Raw genomic sequence first — 22,913 nt, 5'->3', positions numbered from 1 at the left:
CAAAAGAGTGGTAAAATCCTCCAGAAAGATATCACCTTAACTGCATTCTAGAAATATGTTCATGACTGATCCAAAGTGAAAGCATTGTTTTGTTGTGACATGAGAAAAAGCCACCTAAAACAGCCACTGCACACTACAGACTATCACTGACACTACAGAACACTCCATTTCAGAAGCCACACAATTCACTGAGTTTGTAAATCATGGGCAAGGGTTAAAAATACCATTGAGACTTTTCACTTCTACTGATCAAAGAATTTTGTAGACACTCTGCCAAATTTTACATAAATTTATAGGTTTCTATAATCCAGTAGTAAGACTAAACATCCTGAAAGAAATTAGCTACACATTTAAGTGGTTTACCATAGAGCAAATCACATCTGTTGCACTGCTTAGACTGGTGTGATGTTTTCTTCATAGACTATCCATGAAATTTTCCCAGACAGATCAGTTACACTCTGGAAAAAGCACTTTATTATTGTATCAGATACCTCCATTAGTACAGAAACTGCAAAAAGAAGTAACCACAGTCTATCCTAAACTAGAACTGAAACTTGTACTGTCTGTACTCTTACACTGTTACTCATTTATTAAAAATAATATCAATTACTTCTTTATTTGTGTTGTGTCCTTTAACTGACCACTCAACCATTTAAGCTATGAATATATATTGCCATCTCTTACTCTGGGATGTCAACATCTGAATCTCTTTTCACATACATATTTTGCAAGAAATTTAGATTTATTATGTAAACTAATTCTTCATTCACAGAAGTCCAGTGTCAGTGCCCCCAGATCCCCAAATTTTGCAGGTGGACTCAGACTCTAAACTACACTGTTCTTACTTTCCTATGCTATCAATCAGTGAAAACATTCAGACTGCTTCTTTTTGTTGTTAACTTCCATACACCATGTGTTGGCCAGGAATATTACCTGACTTGTCTCCACTAAGACTTCATGACATACAGATATGTTTGTTCTGCAACAGCATAAAGTACTGAAAAGCAAACTGGCCCTTCTCCACAAGCAGCACTGAAACATGACACGAGGCAAGTGTGATATTCACCAGGACCAGGTGTACTGAAGGGCAAGCAAGGCAGCTGAAACTCATCTTGATCAGCACTGCCAATTAGAAGGTGCCAATTCACACCAGTTAGCTGAGGCTGTAATTTTTGCTTAGTTTATCACCAAAAAAGAAAGCAGTATACTTCAGACAGCAGAGTAGCAATCCACAATTACTGTAAGTTAAATGCATTTAGCATTACAGAGTAATTATAACATTCTTCTCTCTCACAACTCTTTTTACAAAAAGATACCTTCAGAGAGAGGATGTCAGCAACATGTTTTGGGCAGGCAGGTATAGAAGAGCAGTACTCAGTCTCTAGCCCTCCATCAGCTATTTTATTCAACCACAAGTTTGAGTTTTGGGGGTTTTTTTCTACTTCTTTTCAACTCTTCTACCAACATACCTGAAGGTGAAGACAGCAAAGGTAGCTTTAACTGGGCCTGTATGAAAGTTTCTCATTATTAACCCATAGTAATTAAAAGATCAGGCTATTTATCAGTTTCTTGTGTTACATTTATCATCATGTTAAATTTATCATATCACACAAAAGGATTCAAAACTTAGTTTCTAGGACCTTCAGCAGTAACATCAGCAGTATGCAGCATTATGTAACTAACTCATCCTTAGCCAAGCCCTGCTTGCACTCATTTCCAACCTCCAGATATTTAAAACCTGAGACAGCAAATGATTAGAGAGCAAGGCAACCACAACATGTTTGTGGTATGCAGTTTAGTCCCAGTTGCTGCAAGAACACTTGTGCAGCAGTACATCAGAATACAACAGGTGATCACACATCCAAATATAGAGCCATTTTTGTAGCTTTTTACCCTAACAAATAATGTACCAGGCTTTAGTTCACCTCCTGTTTTCTACAAGAGGGAAAGAGAATTAAAGGGGAAAAAAGGTACACATAGAAGGCAAGAAGGTTTTTTTGTATTATAGGGCAGTCCATAGGAGATACTATACATTAAAGCTCAAATATGCCATAATGGTAAAAAAAAAAACTTTTTTTTTAGGTTGTTTATAGCAACTAGGTTTTGATAGGATTCAAATTAGTCTGACAATAGCCAAGCATTTATGAACAGTTTTTACTTGGCTACAAAATCAAGTCCCAAGGGACAATTCTGCATCACTAAGGATGCAGCATCCAGCCCTACTCACTGAGACAGGTCAGAGAACCACCCAGCTGAAGGCTCTGGACTGATTTTACAGCCCTCTTGCTACTAAGACTAAATACCTACACCCTGCTCTTCAGAGAGCAAATTCACACAACCACAGCCCATTACAGGGGCAAAGAGAGACAGCAGGTGCCACTGAGTGAGAGAACCTCCAGAGATAACTGTACAAAGACTGCTATTCAGACATCAATAAATACTGATGAGCAGATGAACAAATGTTCATCTGTCCCCTTTTCCACACTCAAAACTACTACCTCTTCAAGGCCTTTGCAGAAAAAATACTACACCTTTGATATTAACCTAACAGTAGCTATTAAGTTTGTTACTTGTGAATAGCTGAAAGACTCTGCAGTACATGTATAATACTGCTTATTTAGAAGAGGAGACAAAGAATACCATACAACAAGCACATACACAGGCATTTACATTGAAAGAAAAGTAACAACAGTAATAGAAGTCAGAAGACTCTCAGAGAGAAGTGTTTTCTACATATTAAACAGCTATGATAGTTCATAGTCACTCCTCTAAACAGAGCAGTCTGTAGAATTAGATTTTTAAAAATTCAAAGGTCATAAAAAGCACATTCTAACTACGCTAAATTAAATTATAGTCTTTTTTAGTACCAAAGGAGTCCTTTAAACTGAGTGGCAACACAGCAACAAGAGGCTAGATGCTGATTCAAGCTATGATATTACTCCTGCCATGCAGGTAAAACCTGTAACATCCTTGAACTTCCTTTAATTTGCACCAGCCTAGACTATGCCTTAAGGATTCTGCACCAGGCAGGGACATCAAAAACCTGCCCAGTGCCAGAAATACAAAAAAGCAGTATTTTGAAGCCCCTTCTTTTCTTAGGCAATTTTTAGAGCTTTGAATGCAGCCAATCCTCAGTGTTACATTCAGTGTATAAAATCCTTTTCAATTATTTAAAAGCAACCTCTACTTTCCTTAGTCCTAAAAGGAGACATCCAACAGCAATGACATTTTTTTGCTTTCTTCCCTCACATCTTATCTGTCTTGCACCACCAATATGTTAAACAAAGAACACCTTTGAGCTATTTGACAAATATTTAAGACAAACATCCACATAAAGCAAGCTTTATGGCAAAGAATAGGCAAATTCTACTCAGCATAAACTACGCAGCAGTAGATCCTGAAGATGTTTCTGTATATACTGTCAGGAGCAATAGAGTTAGGAATTCTCACACAGATACCTCAGCAGATTGGTTAAAAGTCTCAAATTACTGATACTATCATTTACACTACCTTCCATCCTCTTATTTAATGTAGTCAAATTGCTGTAAACTAGTGGCACATAAAAACAAATAAATCAAAAATTCCTAAAACATATAAAGGAATGGCAACATATTCCATGTTACCTAAAATCAAATTAAAGTAGTTCATTTTCTGAGGGGCTTCATGTTTTCTAATAGTCATCAGACCACTGGTAACACTGCTCAGGAGTCTCATTCTAAAGGTCTCCCTCTGGTGCAATTTTAGTTCTCTCAGCAGGATATACAAATAAAGCCACTATAAGCAGACACAATGAGATGAGACATTCCTCTCGAAGTCTTTTGAGTCTTACTCACTACATTCAAGAACACTGGAATAAAGATATACACAACAGATGAACTATACTTCTAGCATCACTATAGCCTAAATTTTTAACAGTTACTCGTGACTAACACCTACAGTTTTGAGGAAATAATTTTTTCGGATAATTTAGTTGCAATACTTTCAGGGAACAGGATCTTCAGTGAGTAAGTATTTAAGGAATATTTGAAGAGATAAGGCCAAAAGTTACTGGTTAAAACAGAAAATTTACAACATTCCAAACACTCCATGCATTACCTCAGAGCGCAGTTAAGTGACTTCCTGCATTAGCAGAATGAACCAATGCCATATTCCTGGATTCATTCCCCTCCTGCTCTTACTTTCAGTTGTTTGACCCATACCAAGTTTTAGATCTCTCTATGCTCACCATTAGAGCAAGCTGTGGTTTAGGTATTCTCAAATTTAGCAAACATGTGCAGTTTCCCCTCCCCCTCCAATTGGAGGCACAGAGGGTAAAGATCACAAACCGAGATAGGAACAATTTACTGGAAACAGCAATGAGATAAGAAAATGAACAATAAGAGCAACAATACAATAACAAAAGGTATAAGAAAACTAAACTACTCACATGGAAAGCCCCTGACAATAAACAAATACCAGATGGGTCCGTTCCCCATATTTATCCACCGGAATGAATCTCCTCTCCCCGGCACAGAGACACACTCCAGTTCCAGCTCCCAGCAATGACGTGGGGTGCAGGTGTAGGATAACACCCTGGCTGCAGCCATGCCCCCTCCTGACTGCTGCTGAAAATTAATCCTGGCCTGGCCACAGCCAGGACAGCACACCACCTTTGGAATGAGGGCTGGGGTGGGGAAGGGGCTGAGGAAGTCAGGTATTTTTCTCCTAACAATTCTAACATTTCAGATCTCTTTTTTAATCACTGTATCCTGGACATATTTGGCAGTGAACACTGTGCTGATCAAATATTGTCCTTTGATACTTGGAATAGTTGGCTCAACTTATTTCATTTAAATCAAAGTGAGGGAGGGCTGATGGTGTTGGGTTGTCAATGCATTTTACTGTATCCCATGTTAAAGAAGATTTTTCAAAAATTCTTTGGACTAAGAATTCTAGATCTTTGCAGCTCAAATAAAATCAAAATCAAAGTGCATTGAATTTTCCACTTAATACTATATTAAAAAAAATTAAATAGCTTGGGAGAAACTCTTAGGGTTTATTAAACCAAAAACATGCTAATCTGGAATTCAGCACTTGCACCATCACCTTGATAAATTACAACCTCACGTAAACTATCTTAGTTTACTTAGTTTACAATACACAAAGCACATGAAGAGGAAATTACCTCTAGCTGAGTTCTTAATCAGATTTATGTGTGCCTATAAATAACAGTGTCGAAACAGACTGATGAAGATGCTTCAAGAGGTCATTCATTCACTACTCTATACTTGGTGGAAAAATTGTTGAATTATACCTATGCCATGTTCAGCTACACTTCTTTACCTACCTTCAGATGTTTTCCAGCGTTTCCACAGATCCTCAATGGTGATATGCTTGTCTTCTCTGTGCAGGTGACTATGTTTATTTGAGGCATCCTTGTATTGCATATCTTCCCTTAGAAACTGAAGAAAAGAGAAAAACAATCTTAAATGCCTAAACGATGATTTCTGAAGACAAACTGCACAGAAATCGGGTAGAGTCTTTCCCAGTTCTTCCCCACGCAAGCAGCAGAGAATTGATCTGAGTTTTCTGCATCAAAGACTCAGAAGGTAAGATAAACCCTCTTACAAGATTTGTTTTTCACAATTATTAAATCCTAGAAAAACTGACAATGCAGTTACCACTGCACTGAGCTGAAAAATCATTAGTATGCCTCAGATTTACAGTGATTACAGGAACACACCACACAGTCACGCTGTACACTTCTCTATTCTGATGACATTTAACCAACTTCCCCTCCTTGAAAACAAGGCCATGTAAGATTTGAAAGTGTGCCAGTCATTTTTGGATGAGTAATGCCTGAATCCTGCCATACCAGTTAAATGCAACTGCCTGAGGGATGACAGTAAGCTGTTTACCAAGTAGTATTAAAGTCTTTTGATTAGACAACAAAAATTTGACTTCTATTCATCGAATTAAAAAACAGAAGTCATCTAAGGGCCAATTTTCTGCTTGCTAATCATTCCTCAGTGGTTTCACTTCAAGCACAGAAGCATTACATAAAGCTGCTTCATTTTCAGTAATTAATAGGAAGCCTTTTAGCAAACATTATAAAAAGGAATATCATGCAATCATGACATACAGAGTGGGTGGTGAGGCACTGGCACATGTTGTGCAGAGAAGCTGTAAATGCCCCATCCCTGGCAGCATTCAAGGCCAGGCTGGATTGGGCTCTGAGCAATCTGAGCTAGTGCAAGATGTCCCTGCCGACAACAGGGAAGTTGGAATCAAATGATCTTTAAGGTCTCTTCCAACCCAAACCATTCCATGGTTCTATGATACAATTTTATGATGGCAGTGTCGTATCAGTATTCCACAAGTCACTACAAACAGTTCTCCAAATACATACCCAAGAAAAGCCATGGAACTGCAAAATACATTCAATATTTCGATCTCATAAATGCCTAGAAAAGTTAGAACACTAGTTGGTAAATGACCTCCAACTAGTTAATAGTGGAAACCTTTCATAAGTATCAGTCCCTGAAAGCATTGCATGAACAGTCTCTGTGGGTGAAGACCTTAGGAGTAGTATCAGAAAACAAGGATCTGGTTCTAACAGTGCCAGAAAACCAAGTAACCTTCCACAGTAGATAGCTTGCTTTCCTCTGCTCATAAACTTTAATGAAGCTGCTCCAACAAAACCAGCTACAGATAGTCATGACAGCCAAGTCAAAAACCAGCCTTTTATACAGCTGATCATATGTCATCACCACTTCAAGAGAGGTGAGGAAGAAAGCCATGCTAGCGATGCACTGCAAAAGAACTCAATTCTTAAAATTCAGTCCGGGTAATAACTCTAGGGCAGAGCATCCCACAAAGGCTCCATTTCCAACAAACCTACAGAGTACACCGTTCAGAAACTGCAGGAGACACTGAAAAGCAGCCAACACTAAATAACAATATTAACTCTTAATAAAAAGGAAGAGTATACAATAGCAGAAATACACAAGAAAAAAAATATGCAATTCCCCCTAACTAAATATGCAAATTCTCCCTAACTAAAATATTTTTACTAGAACGTGAGGGAATCTCAAACTATGAATGGATTCAAGTTTCTCCCCTAACTGATGGATTTGGGACAACATAATAGTTTGCCCTCCTTAAACAAACCACAGAGCCATAGTATCAAAACACTGATTGGATGTAAATCCTCTTACTTTTATCTATTACTTCAAAATTTTTCTGATTGTCAGACATTAATTTTGTAAAGCCTTTTGACTCCTAGAATAGTTCCATTTAGCCCTTACAAGCTGCATAAGCATTTTTAACTCCTTTTCCCCATGTGTCTAAGAATGGCATAAATTGAGATATATAAATATATATAAGCACACACATGCATATACATGAGAAATATATGAGAAACTTATGAAATATGTGAGAACTGAAAATAGCAGCCTGCTGGGGCAAAGGCAATTACAGATCTTCTGAAAAACCATGGATCAGCAACAGTAAAAAGGTTTAATAAGCACAGGATTGTATGCTGTAACTGTATGGAATTGTGAAAATATCTGTTGCACACTCCATCATCCAAGTGGGAACTCTGAATACTTCCCATATTGGCAATTCTACCATGAAGCTGCCAAATTCTACAACTGTCACGCAACATGCAACGAAAGATGGATTGTCTTGTTCATTCCCACTCCATGTTTATTAGAGGCTAAACTGAAGAGGAGGAGCTAAAAAAAGAAAACAAACAAAATAATTTTCTTATCCACTAATGTCCCTAAAGCTTTCCAGATTATAGTACAGTCTTACAGATGGAACAGCAGGAAAGAACTGATGCTTTCCCACCTTACCTTTTCCCTCCAGACTGCAAGTATCTGCTGTTAACTGATATCCCCAGAATATCCTTCAGGAACTTGCAAATAACATACTAAAAATACAGCAAAAACATGTCTTATATGTCCCTTTCTGTAAAGATTATCTCTTTTCACGTGGGGGTTAAGGTAAATGCTAGCACTCACTCTTCAGCTTTCCAGTGACTGATGATGCACAGCCCTTGGGGACTCCAAATGTCAGGCAGGGACATTTTTTTTCCAAAACAAGTGTTGTAAGGCGATCAAGTTGCTGAAGAGGGACAGAATATATTGTATATCCAGGCTTGGCCCAATTTTGAGTCTCCTCAGCTAAAACTCAGATCACTTTTGTTTGTACAAACTCGCTACCTTTACTGATAGTTGTCAGTAAAAGTTGTAAAATATCGAAGGGTGACAACTTTTGTTCGGTTACAAGTGCTGTCAAGAAAAATCTGAATAGCTGTCAACAGTACTGCTCAATTGTTAGAAGTCAAGGGAAGGAAGATATCAGCTGAAAACAAAAGGTCCAAGGTGCGGCAGCTCTGCCCATCCCACCGGGCCGGGCCCAGCGACGAGCGCGGCTCCCTCCGCCTGCAGTTCCGCCGCGCCGCCCGCAGAGGGCGCCGCCCGCAGGCGCTCGGGAGCGGCTCCGCTGCGCGGGATCGCCACGAGCGGGACGGGCCCAGCGCACCGGGACGGGCCCCCAGCGGGACGGGCCCCCAGCGGGACGGGCCCCGCGCACCGGGACGGGCCCAGCGGGACGGGCCCCCAGCGGGACGGGCCCCCAGCGGGACGGGCCCCGCGCACCGGGACGGGCCCAGCGGGACGGGCCCCCAGCGGGACGGGCCCCCAGCGGGACGGGCCCCCAGCGGGACGGGCCCCCAGCGGGACGGGCCCCCAGCGGGACGGGCCCCCAGCGGGACGGGCCCCCAGCGGGACGGGCCCCCAGCGGGACGGGCCCCCAGCGGGACGGGCCCCGCGCACCGGGACGGGACGGGCCCCGCGCACCGGGACGGGCCCAGCGGGACGGGCCCCGCGCACCGGGCCAGCCGCGGGAGGATTTAACTACCGCCCTCTTTTTAAAAGGGAGCGTCAACACCAAGTGGAAAGCAGTTTGCAGGTGGTAACCAGCACAGTTACTGCTCAGAGGCAGAGACAGTATATCTCTGAGATGTACTACTGAGTTCTGAGTGAGAACTTCTTCCAAGTGAAAAGCTCCTCTTCTCTCCTGCCCATACTGCTCCCAGATCCCGAGAAAATAACCACGATGACTTCCTCAAAGAGGTCTTCTGACACCACAAGGTCACAACGCTAAAGTGACAGTGCACGTATCTGGAAAGAGGTCACCGTGTTTCAAAGAGTAAGTGCATTCACTGAGGAAGAGGTACATAACAACATCAAACATCTTTCTTTTGTATCTTTGTTTCCAAAGTGGCCTAATATGGAAGTGTTTCTTTAAGAAAAAGAACTGGGACCTAAACTGAAGAAAGACAAAAACAGAACAACTCTAGTTAAAAAGAGGATTTTTCTATTCTTTGTCATGGCAGCTAATCTCTCTTTTGTTGCTGTGGTCATTAAGTATACAAAGAAAAGGTTAGAAAAATAACTCTAAACAGGGAGGTTAAAAGAATAAGCTCTAAGAAAAACACATCTAAGTATTATCTTAGCCAACATAATTACTCAGGAAGGAGAAGTCCTTTTAAGACTACAAAGTTGAAACCAAGAAAGCAGAAGATAAGTTGCCTAAAATCTCTGTATGAAACAAAAATAATCATTGGTCGAAGCAGTTACTCCAAAAACAAGTACAGAATTAAAAAAACACCACACCTGGACTTGAAACTACTTTTGATCCCAGAAGTACTATAACAGCACACACATATATGCTGTTAAAAAGAAAGAGGAAAAAAAAAAGAAAATAAAGAAGAAAAAGAAAGAAAAGTAAGTTAAAATATCGATGCTGCAAGACTCAGGACAAACAAGCAATTGCATACTTTCAAGAATGCCACTGGAAAAGTAAAATTAACCACACTCACTAAGAGCAGCAGGAACCACTCTCATGATGTTTATATTTTGTTCTGGGTGAAGGCTCAAGTTTATGATTTTCAGTTTCATCAGCTTAAAATAGACTCTAACTGACAAGTTTAAGAACAATTAGTAACATCTCCTGGCCAGGTATTACTCTCACCCTTGAGCATCTATTCCCCAAACAGTGTTATTTCCTTCATATTTACACCTTCAAAGGAAAAATCAGCAAAAGTTCCAACTTCAGCCTTTTAGTGCATTTCCTCACATCTATTTGCTACAAGATTTGTTGCAGCTATTGCAGTGTCATACATACTGACTAGATTATGATGGCAGATGTGCTTTTAAATGGCAACATACCATGATTCAGGTATGACTGCCTACCCTACAGAAATGGCTTCTAAAGATGCCATAAAGTAAAATAAAAAATATTTAATAATATTAACAATGAAACATGACAAGAACAACGTAGGACACAGCCAGGAAAGTATTATCAAGTATATCTTAAATAACCTACACATTCTATCAAAAAAAGTTACTCCAGCTGAAAACAAAACTGCAGCTATCTACTGCAAAGTAAACTCTGCAAAGCCAAGACAGAACTTCCAAGGGATCACTTCATTGTAGCAGAACTAAATAAAGAGGTGCAGACAGCTTCGTGTTAGCTTCAGCACTTCCAGGGAGGCGAGGCGTGAGGCAGGTCTGCTCCAAGCCACGTTGGAAAGGTTTCCATGCAACTGTACCCAGGAGAACACGTGCTGCCTCTGCAAAGGGCTTCTCTGCACTGGCACAGCTGTCAACCAACACCAGCCATGTTTTCACACAAGACCTGGCTCCCTATCCTGCTCTGCAAAGACAAATTGTCCAGACACGTTCAGAGCTGCTTACAAAACTTCAGGAGACTAAAACACACTCTGCCTGGAGACAAATACATTAGCAGTTGAATGAAAAAAAAAAATAAAAACCAATTCAAAAAAGACCTCTTTTTATTCAAGACCTCTATTATTCCTCAAATTAAGGAATTCAAAGTAACCCAGTAGCTTTGGGGGCAAGGATTTGCTGCACTGGTTAGGAAGCTCAAAATCCTTGTTCCAAAGACCAATGTTTGTAACAGAATGTCTTGCACAGTGAGATGTAAATGCACTCAGGAGCCATCATGAAAAAAACAGTTATAATATCCTCCATTTCTAAACCACTGCAGCACATATTTTTCCACAGGCAGAATTTTGTCTAAAAAGCTGACACCAAAATATTAAGTTGTTTACAGAAATATTAACTCCAGTTTAAGGACTTTTATTACATAAATGACAATGACAAAATCAAAATACTAAGGGAATTTGAAAGGACATTTAACATCTTGCTAAGAGTATATTTCCAGATAACAAAATGAAGCCTATCCCTTTCAAACTTACTGCAGCCCAAGTGCTATAACAGTATTATCATTCCAGGCCATGGTAGCTACTTCTCCTGCTTTAATCACTGTATAGAAGAGAATCATCTTCCCTGGTTTAGCCCACAAAAGTTAGATTCTATTTGATTCTTGCTTCCAGACAACATTTTTAAGCCAGTCACTTTGGCATATCATCTCTGAGGTCCCAACTGCTTTGACCATCCTGCTAAAAGCTATTCTCTGATGCTTTCAATGCTGCAGTCTCTTCTCCTTACTGTACTTTCTGTCTTTTTTTTAATTACTTTTGGGCAGAAGGGCATGGGGCAGAGTGTTGATGATTTTCTATGGGGTTTGTTCAGTTTGCACTTTTTTTATAAAGTGACAATTCCAGTTATCTCCTTAAAAAACTTAAGCAAAATATGAAGTGATCTCTCCAGAGATCCCACGCACAACTGCACATTTGTGCCTTTAGCTTGGTGAGACATCAGACACACAGCAAGATACCAATACTTCAAAAACATCAACCTATTCTAACACTGCAGAGAGATTCCTTGAGGAAATTACTTTATGTAGGACCTGCTATGGGAAGTGAAGGAAACAGGAAAAACCTATGTAAATAGTGAACATATGATAAGTGTGTTTTATTGCTTGTGTCTCACCATTAAAACAAAACAAGTTCCCATGGTGCAACAGATGCTTCCTGAGGCAGATAGCCTCCCACAACACATGACTAAAACCTCAGTTAGTAACACCACGTTCTCCCTTTCACTTACCCCTTTACAGCCTACCTCCTGAAACCAGCTTCAACAATCACAATCCTTGACATATAAAGTAATAATATCAGCAAAGTCTGATAGAAAAATCCATATTAGTCTGCCCTCATAGAGGGCTTTTTTTTCTTCCTTTTTCTTTTTCTCTGCTGTACCACACCAAATAATAAGGAAAAAAGGAACTGTGGTGATAAGTAACTACTTCATGCTCAGACTAGAGCCCCTCTAACTTCCTAATAAGACTTCAACAAAATCCCTCATGTTTTGCTATTAAATCCCATGCTAAAAATTTAGATCAGGTTTCCTCACATCAACTTTATCAAAGTCAAATACAAGTTTCTTTCCAGTCCGTACAAAGTACGTCCAAAGGACTTCTAGTATCAGATAGGTTTTGAGAAAATAGGAAATATCTTCGTTCAAATTTCTTAATATCCTAGAAAAATTCCTTCTTTACAGAATGGTTTCATTTGGTCCTTCATTTAGAGGAAAAACAAGCTACAACCTAAAACAGGGCATGAAAACATTAGGAAAAATACTCTGCATGCAGATGAAATGTCTGGAATCACTGTAGGGAGTTAACTGTTGGAATTATCAAATTAAAACAGTTAAAATAAATAGTTCAACATCTTTAGCTCTTTTTACCTTCCTGTCTCAAAATAACTTATTTACAAGAACTTCCTTCCTTGGTGTAAATATATCCTTGCAACACTGTTGTAGTGCTGCTAAAACAGCAGAAAGTTATTCTACTTTGTCACATTCTTCCTGCCAAGTAAAAAGAGAACGAACACCTAATCCACATACTCAATATGCTGCTCTTCAGGAGTCTTGCAAGTAAAAACCATGCAGCATAAAACAGAAAATCCATTCCCTGCTGTTAAGTAAAATCCCTCTATTCCATGTAAGCTTTACTTCTAATAAAGTGGGTTTTTTAATTATCAGTCCTCATTCTTAATCAGAATAAGCAGCATTACCCACTGTGACAAAACAAAACAAAATCTTGTTCTGAAATATAAATAGGACATATTTAGTACATATTCAGACCTACTGTAATTAGGTAACTATGTAACTATGTTGTGTAAATGCAGATCTTTTAAGATAATGGTAAAGATTTAGTAAAAGCGCTACAAGAAAAACAGAGGTTACGAGCTGAACTTGCAATTAAACTGCATTTCTCATTAATTTCAGGTTTGCATTTAATGTCTTAGAAGAAAGCACTCTATGCAAATACATATTCATCACTGATTTGCGTGGAAATTATATGTAGAAAAGTGCTACTTTGCACAGAGCAGGTTATTAAATATTTCTTCAATAATTAAAAATGAACTAGCAGAAACAAGGGCTACAATTAAGTCATCTTATTTTATGCACAATGTGTAGTTTGAACATATAGTTTCACCCATCTCTGATTACCCCAGCTGCACAGCATGCCTCATCAACCATTATAATTTCAGCCATTTAAGCAGGTCTTTAGCATAGTTTCTCTTGTTTTCTCTGGAAGAGGAAGAAATTAAGGTCAGATAGAAAGATGATCCACTGGAAACCAGGGCAAATCTTCTGAGTACTAATAAAATGTTTCCAATGTATAAATGTTCCAGTATTTTCTTTCAGAAACTTCCTCAGCTTCAGTGTATAAAAAAATGCAGTACAAGAGAAAAAATCAAAGTACTGGGAAGCTCCTCAGGAGGCTCACACTCCATCAGTAATGTTTCAGCTTGCAGACTGAACTGTGCCTGCCCCAAATATTCTGCAATAACAAAGGCAGACTATATGCATTATTTTTGAAAATTCATGGTAGTCAGGTGAAGTCCCTGGTGATCAGGAAAAAGGAAACATCACTCCTGCTGAAAAAGAGGAGAAACAAAGACCTGAGAAAATAAAGACCATTGAGCCTCAAACCTCTGTGTTTTGGAAGATGATGGAGCAGATCCTCATGGAAGCAATGTTACAGCACAAACAATGAAGTGATCTGAGACAATCCAGCTTGGCTTCACTAAGGGCAGTGCCTGACTGATCTGGTGGCCTTCTATGGTGGGGTGACTGCACTGGTTGATGGGGGCAGACAAATGTCATGTACCTAGATCATTGAAAAGCCTTTGACACAGTGGCACATAACATACTCATCATCTCCAGACTGGAGAGAGACAGATTAGAAGGATGGATCATTTGATGGATAAGGAACTGCCTGAAGGGACACAGCTGTCAATCCTTCTCTGTCCAGGTGGAGGCCAGTGATCAGTGGTGCCCTTCAGGGCTCTCTCATGGGACAGGGGTTCTTTGATGCCTTCATCAACAACACAGACAGAGCACCTCAGCAAGTTTGCAGATGACATGAAACTGAACAGCACAGCTGAACTAGAAGAAGAAACAGATACCATCCAGAGGGATCTGGACAAACCTAAGGAGTGGGCCCATAAGAATCTCATGAAGTCCAAGGACAAGGTGTTGCACCGGCATTGGAGCAATGCAAGACATGAACACAGACTGGGAGAAGTCACTGAGAGCAACCCTACCAAGGACTTGGGGATGCTGGTGGATGAAAAGCTGAACATGAGCCAACAGTGTGCACTCACAGGCCAAAAAGCTACATCCTGGGCTACATTGAAAGAGGAGTGGCCAGCAGGTCGAGGGAAGTGATTCTGCCCCTCTGTTCTTCTGAGATCCCACCTGAGTGCTGCCTCCAGCACAAGAAAGACACTGACCTGCTGAGACAAGTCTGGTCAGCAAAGATGATCAGAGCACTGGAGCACCTATCTTGAGACAGGCTGAGAGAGCTGGGCTGTTCAGCCTGGAGAAGGTCCCGGGAAGATCTTATTGCAACCTTCAGTACATACAGGAGGAGTATAAAATAGAGGGAGAACAGCTATTTACCCAGGCAGATAGCAACAGAACAAGGGTGAGTGGTTTTAAACTAAAACAGAAGATATTTAGATGACATGTTAGGAACAAATTCTTTACTTAGAGGGTAAAGAGGCACTGGAACAGGCTGTTCAGAGATGCTGTGATGACCCCATCCCTGGAAGAGTTCAGAGTCAGGCTGGATGGGGCCTGTTGATGCTGTTTGCACATAAACACACAGAAAAGTAAGCAGCATCACATTAAATTTGACAATGATAATTCATAACTCATTCATGGAGTTAATAATAATCTTCCCCTAGATGTTATAAAAAAGGATGACAAAACAGGGCTAGATTCTTCTCCCATTCATCCACAGTAAGAATGGGTGTCAGAACCACATGACAATACCCTCATTTTTAGGGGACATCTTCACTCCCCTTGGTTGTCAAGCATGTGCCTAATGATGGCCAGAAAGCAAAATAAGCAAGCACAACAAACTACACAGACATTTGCATTCCTACTCAAGTAATTCTGAGAATCCCAGTGGTAAAGTTGAGTAAATGTAAGGGCAAGTCCTTTGCCAGGACCACCAGGAGCACCTACCAAACTCATTCAAACACTGTCACAAAAATTTCCTTAGGTTGGAGGACTTAATTTACCATTAGTAAGGACAATGTCCTTAATACTTGTTTGTAAAATGTAAATCAAACCAGAAATCTTTCTTCTGGTCTGCTCTCTGTAATAGGTATTGTTTTATAACATGAAGTGCCTGCAACAGATCTAAGGTAAATAAGATAAGTCAGTGATGCCTCAACCAAGAAAACTGAGTGAAGAAACTGCAACACCAAGCAATGGATCACACCACTGTCTTACTGCAAGCTAAGTCACCTTTACCCACCTCTCACACCAATCACAAAAGTAGCACCTTTTATACATAGTCATGCAAAACTTTCCTTTAGGCTAGAACAATGGACAGTAATATCCCTCTTCAGACAAATACAGAAATTACTTTCCTTCCATATGTGTCTGAGGAAAGGGCTGAATTAAAGAAGAACAGCAACAACTACTCAAGTGCTGAAAGATAAAGAGCAGCTATACAAAACAAAAGGATAAAAAAAGACTTCACGTATGCACAAGTAAAATGTTTTTACTCCTACCTCATCACTTTCATCTACCTCGATTCCACCATCTTTGTCATCATCCATCTGCTTATGGATCATGCGGAGCGCCTCCAGGCTGAACCGGTCCTCCTCCGTAAAGCACGGCGGGCTCAGGGAACTGCAGGGATCTAAAGTGAGGAGAACAAAAAGAAAAAAAACACAACAGAAATGTTATTTACTTTCACTTCAGAATACAAAGCTCCCAAGCAAAAGAAAGGGTTTAAAATTCTGCATTGCGTATGTGTACTTCGTTGCACATAATCACCAGGTCACAGATATCAAATTTAACCATAAAATAGTAATTGTACAAAAAAAAGGTGAAAGGCTTGTGTGTGCAAATCAACTGGTTTTTTTTATTCAGGAAGGAGTCCCAAAAACAGACTGGAATATTTTTGACTTCCATTTATTTCTTCCATCCCAATAACTTACTATCTCCACTTTTTCCTTTATCATCCACATTTAGTTTATGTCAGTGCAGAGGCAAATAAAGCTACTGCATTTCCCACCCTTCTTCTGAAAGTCTGAAAGTTTGAAAACAAAGAACAGTGGGGGAAAAGAGAAGGAATTGTCATATCGTACAATCATAGTTTCATAAACAGATAAAGGAATAGTAATCACATTGCAGATCAAATTCTAAATAGGTGGTACTACTGAACACAAAATACTCCAGGACTGCAAGAGGAGAAAGCACACTGCAAAGAGAATTCAGCTGATAGTTGTACACGATGTATTAGTCCTGTACACTCTGATCACAAACTGCAGTCACTGTAGAGCAGGATTCCAAGTCAAAAATAGAACTCTTTCATTTGCATTCATTACTGAAGGCTCATGATTTGCACACATCTGATGGTTCAGCTTGCACCACATCAAACTGCTAAATCTGTGTTCTTTCCCTTCTACAAAGTACATGCCAAATGCTCCAAAATTCTACAATACATGATCAACCATCACCACAGCAGCTTTACACAGACCTTGGCATTCACTAATAGCAGCTATTACATTAATTCTGATGTACTGAACACCAGCAAAGAACAGAAGGTGGAGAAAGATACAGAAATAGCTTTTTTCAAAATTGAACTTAAATAAGGTAACAAATTCCCACTGTACTAGCCACTATAAAACTGCACTGACTAGTTCCATAAATTGTTACGCTACACTTAAATCATATCAATGCAAGTAAAAATTGAGGGAGCATATAAGTAATTTTGCTCCTTCTAATCTATCAAAGAATTAAGCTTTCATGTTGCTACAGAATTTATTAAAAGGCTCACTTATATAAGTAAAGGAAGCACTTCTAGAAAAAGAGAGGAATCAAATGTCTTCAGAAAAAAATAAATTACTTAGTTTATGATTTCATGCCAGCTGGATTAGCATGATTCTGCTTTTCTTTCTAAAACAAATTTTAAAATAATTAAAAATCAAAATAAAGGAATGTATAAGGTTACAAAAGCAGGAAGTGCAAAGATAACAAGCATGACATAGCTGGAATCTCAGACACATAATTAACAGGACTGGCTTCCACAGCTAGACATGAGTCAATGCATTCCTACTTCATACTTCAGTTTTACTACACAGGAGTTAAAGGAAACCTGTTATCTGTTCCCAGGCATCAATTAAAAAAACAAACAAACAAAACACAGCAGAAAAAACCTGAACACTTCACTGACACTGTCCAAGAACAGAGGTGTTGCTTTTAGAACTACTTCATGTATTTCTAAAAGCAACACTTAATACAAAGACAGATTTCTATATTTATTAGCTACTGAATTATTAAGTATTAATAAATATTTAATTAATAAAATACTTATTATTATTATTGATTACTAAATATTAAACTGGACCAATCACAAACAATATAATTTTCAGCTTTGGAATGCAACTGATATTATATGAAGGGGAAAGGGTTAATTTTAAAATCTATTTTAAAACTAAAAAAAATCTATTTTATTTGTCCATTTTTTATTTATTACAAAAGGTTTAATTTGCACAATACTCAGCACTTAGATTTTTGCCTTGCAATGAAAAAATTACGATCATTTGAGGGAGTGAAGGACCTATTCCTGCAGCTACAGGGTGCTCCATGCAGAAAGGTTTCCCTTGCAATAACAATGAACCACCTCAAAGTTCTAATTATTACATTCCATGGCCATGAACAAAAAATATTATTTTACTAAAATATAATCATATCAGAAGAAAAATCTCTGTATTGCAAGTTATGATCTATACTGTATCTTAAGTTAGAAGAAAGTATAGTTGTCAAAACATAAACAGATCCCTCAAACAAACCAAACTTGTTTAATTTGTACTTAATTCTATTCTAACATGGAATAAAATTCCAGATATACGTGTTCACAGTTTGCAAGCACTCATTCAAATGTGGTTTTTTTTATTTTAATCAGCAGAGTTTTTCAAATCAAAAATGTTTTCTCAGAATACATTTTCTCACAACTGAGGCTGATCAGTCCCCTTAATCAGGGTACTTATCTTAAATATGCCTTTTTAGGATATTCAAGCATGAAGGCACTTTAAAGAGCTATGGCTTTTCTTGAGAGAAGTAAACAGGGTGCTTGTGCTTCAAATGTCCCATGTGCTGGCTCCAAGAACACTTGATCTCTCTCTTAAGAGCCAATAGAGTGCCAATTGCTCTTTTTGGGACTGAGAAAAAGAGCAGGACCACATGTTAACTCTAATAAAAATTAACCCACTCTGAAGAGAATCCAGATTTATTTTCAAGCTTATTTTCATGTGGTAAAATTAAACCTTTAGACTGACAGACCAACAACACTAGTCATCCATTTCCTCAGAGAACAATCTCAAACCAAACTACAAAGCCACAACCTAAAGAATTTATGAAAAGCATTTCACAAGCATACCTATGGAGCCCTACCAAATCCAAAAAACAGCTGATGGAAATTTAATCATCTGCAGTTCTACAGAATATTTCTACAATGCAGTAGTTTGCCTCAGTTGCATGGCAAAACCAATTCAAATTAATACTAGATGGAGTACGATTAGTTACCTGGATGTCTGGGAAGTTTTTAAGACAAAAGCCAAGAGACAAAGCCTCAAGACACAGCAAACACCATAAATATAGCCCTGAAGCCCCACAACAAATCATAAGCCTAGCTGATAATTTTTCACTTTGAATTGACAATACTGAAGATGTTCTGGGATTCCAGACCTTCTCTTGGACCTTAAGGAAAAGCCTGAGTTAATGTCTAGACCGATTTCTCCATCCTAGTCTGGTGTGTTGTCATAAATACACTTAGTCCAAAATCATCACCACAAGAAAGAACAGATGATAAATTCACTCAGGGAGTGAACCAACAGCATGGAATTTGAGTTTTCCTTTAATGAAAAGCACAGAAGAATTAGCAAAGGAAACAAAAGAGACAAGGTGGGCAAGAGGCATAAAGGCACAGCAGATATCACTCCAGGCACAAGTTATTTTATACTTCAGTTTTCCATGTTGCTCGCAAGCAAGGAAGTTTCAGAAATACTGGTCATAATAAGGAAGGAATTTGTTCCTGAACTACTAAATGTCAGACTCGTGGATCACAAAATTTGGCAGAGGATTTTTAAACAAGCCTTCCTCCCGCCTTAAGGCAGTAAGTGCCTCCCAGCTCTAAGGCAAGAGGGGAGGTCCTCACCAGTCCACAGGAGGCTCCCACAGGAGACAGTCTGATAATGAACCAAGCACAGTTATCCAACCCAAGATAAAGAAAACTTTATAAGTAAAGGGAAAATAACACTTCACACCCTTTCACCCCATCCCTCCTTCCCTCCCACTTTAATCTTCTTCAGTGAGACTAAAATAAGGTGAGACTACAACAAGAATTTCAGTTTGAAATTCTCCTCAACTTTAGATTCACAGCTCTCTATTCCATTTCCTAATGACAACAGAGGTTAAACTTAAAATGTGACATTGTCAATACAAGCCAGTAAGGAAAATTAAATATCCCTTTATCCTCAAGCACTCATCTCAACAAAGCCCCTGAACTTTATTTAGGACTACACCATCAGAAGGGTTTTGAAAGCAGAAAGGTATATGCACCTCATAGCCTTTCATGCACCTTGCATTTGCCTCTCCCTAAACAGCTGCAAATGTTCCAGACTTCAGAATAAAAGGGACTGACAGACCAACAGAGGGAACAAGCCTGCAGTTCTCTCACACGCCTCCTTTTGCATACACACACTGGAGCACAACAGCTATGGCTGGGCCAAGCTGACAGAATGACTCCAACCAGGTGTCCACAGCTCCAGTCTGGAACTTTTCAAAGTCTGAAAAAGCCTTCTTAAGAATACAGGGACACACAGAAGTTTCATGATTTTTCACAGGTACCTGGAATCAGGTAGACACTTCCAAATCTAAAATTTAAATGCCTTTAAATTTTTCCATTAGTTCACTGAGAGCAATGTAGCAGTTGGGAGTTATTTCAAGATCCTGACTACCACACATAGGTTTTGTTCTGTGAGGATGTTCAGCATTCACCAAGAAAGAAAAGCTTGTTTTTTATCATAACATATGGCAGTCCTATGGAAGCCTGCAGGGTTCCCATGCCTGTCTTTTGCTGATGAATTCAGAAGTGTACCATGCTGTTCCCGGTTTCTGATTCCTCATTCCTAAAAAGCCATAGGGGATAAAGGGAAGCCTCACAGAAAAGGCAAGCACTATAAAGCATCAGCTTCCTAAGTACATACTCTCATCTTAAAATAACTGTGCCTCAGTATGCCATGACAGACATGGATTTCTTTGCATTTTCCAGACACAAAGGACGTGTCCACAATATGTTCAACCCCCTGCCAAATGAATATTCACCTAACTGGGATTCCTATTCCCTGACATTTCTGTTTTACATGTACGTTAATGTACTGCAGTTTCTTAATCAATTCAGTGACACCTTTCAAGGCAAAAAACCTTTACAAGAACAACAATTTTTGAAGACCTGAGTACAAATTGGAGTGTCAGATAGAACAGGGATTAATAAAAATACTGAAAAGCAAGTGTTTTCAAGAATTTTACCTGATGTTCAAAATAAATTTATTCACAGTAAAGGCAAACATGTTTTTATGTCAAATCCTTACATAATACATCCTGTCACAAAAATCTTCAAATGCTTGAGACAGCCTCAGAGTGAGCTTCTTTTAATCTTTCAATTAAAAGCTCCCAAAGCAAATCACTCCTACTCTTAATAATTAAACTCCTCCATATGGCAAGTAGGCTGAGCAGCATCTAACAGTTAACTTGACAAAAGTAATTTGTGACATTATTTTTCACTCTAATTATTTAAATAAAAGTTCATCATTGCAGCACATCTTTCCAGTAAAAACATTTAAAAAAAAAAAAAAAAACAGATAAAATTTTGACTAAAAGTATAGAATACCTTATCTTCTAACCACAACAGTGATGCTATTTAAATGAGCTTCCTGAAGAGGAAAATGGTTATTAATGACAGCAGGGCAAGGGCAAGGGGAAGAGGTGCAACAGGAAAGGAAATTTGGAACATTGTTGTCCCCAAAGATTTTAAAAATGTTTCACATTAGGCTTTTCCATTGCTCTGTATGAGAAATTCAAGTGACTTTATAAATTCATGCAACAGCAGTAATTAAATTCATATATTAAACTCCTGACTGCTAAGTCTGGTATCTGGAGCGCTTGCTTCTGAATACACATGTAATGTTTAGTGACTGGTAAAACTGCAGTTTAACAGGAAAAAAAAATTCAACAAAAGCCCCAAACTACTTGCAGATAAGCTGGAAGAAAATTGCCATGATTTTTTCAAAATCCACTAAACACCTTCAGTAAAAAAATGACATTTCAAACAGCCTTAAAATAAATCATTACAGTTTCAATACGTAACAAACGATTTTCGCATGAGAGATTCAAATCTGATTTTGTCACTACTGAAAAGTGTCCATTTATTCTGCTATTTCAGTATCTTCTCATATATACAGATCAATTAGATTCTTTCCCCCACATAGAAACTTGATGAGGCAAGCAAGGCTTTGATTTTTTTTCTTAAATCATCACTAGCTCATCTCTGCTCTCTCCACACCCACAAAAAAGCTGTCTAATTCTGAACTTCATTCTCTAGGCACTGGGAAAAAAAGAGTATCAGTGAGATCAGTTTATTTAAAGTAGAAATTCAGTCAAATAATATTATTAACAAAATTGTTAAGGCAGGTTTATTAAAGCTTTTCTAATCTTTCCAAGGTAAAATCTTCAAAAGAAGCAGCAAGCACTTAATTTTCTGGTTGCTCATTAAGACATCAAAACATCACACACTATCTCAGAAGAATGTTTAAGAACTTCATACCCAGATAAACAGTAACTCAAAGGAAAATATATGACAGGAATTCCCTAGAGAATAAGATTTGATGGCAAATTAATTTTGCTTTAATGTAACTGCATTAAAAGCAACTATTCCAAATCAGTAATGCTTGTTTAAAAAGGAAGTTGCAAAAAGGGGGTTGAATATGTTAATCATGCCAAGGATCATTCTGTCAAGATGAAAATATCAGTATAAATACTTCATTTAGACTGATAGGGAATTAATTATTAAAATTACAGCGCTGCTCTGTCTGACTACATAAAAACCAAGAAGATGAGTTCATGGCTTTTCCATCTCCTTCCCACACCCTCCCTGAGCAATTACACAGTTTGAAGGGAAGAGGAAGTTCGACAATTATTGTATACAATGGTCAAAGTAGACTGATTTAGAAGAGGAACTCCTGCCAACCCTAACAAAGCAGAACCAGAGGAAACTGGGAGATGAATCTTACGCAAGCCCCTAAAATCCTGGTTTTTCCTCCTAACTTTACTTGTACTTCTATAATACCTACTATACAAATCTACAAACACATATGGATGGATATTCAGAGTAAAAAAAAGATGCCACAT

The 22,913-nt window shown here is 38.7% G+C and overlaps 1 protein-coding gene across 1 annotated transcript in view; it reads right to left on the bottom strand.

Annotated features, from left to right (window-relative positions):
• The window catches only part of STIM2 (stromal interaction molecule 2), a 64,229-nt gene that overhangs the window by 12,380 nt on the left and 28,936 nt on the right, over nucleotides 1-22,913 (bottom strand). The window contains exons 2-3 of the mRNA XM_058023959.1: nucleotides 16,010-16,140; nucleotides 5,327-5,441 (exon numbers count right to left, since the gene is read on the bottom strand). Coding sequence (XP_057879942.1) covers nucleotides 5,327-5,441; nucleotides 16,010-16,140 — 246 coding nt within the window. The remainder of the gene's footprint in view (nucleotides 1-5,326; nucleotides 5,442-16,009; nucleotides 16,141-22,913) is intronic.

Source organism: Melospiza georgiana, chromosome 5, assembly GCF_028018845.1.
Source record: "Melospiza georgiana isolate bMelGeo1 chromosome 5, bMelGeo1.pri, whole genome shotgun sequence".
Classification (NCBI taxonomy): domain Eukaryota; kingdom Metazoa; phylum Chordata; class Aves; order Passeriformes; family Passerellidae; genus Melospiza; species Melospiza georgiana.
This window is presented reverse-complemented; position numbering and strand designations above follow the sequence as displayed.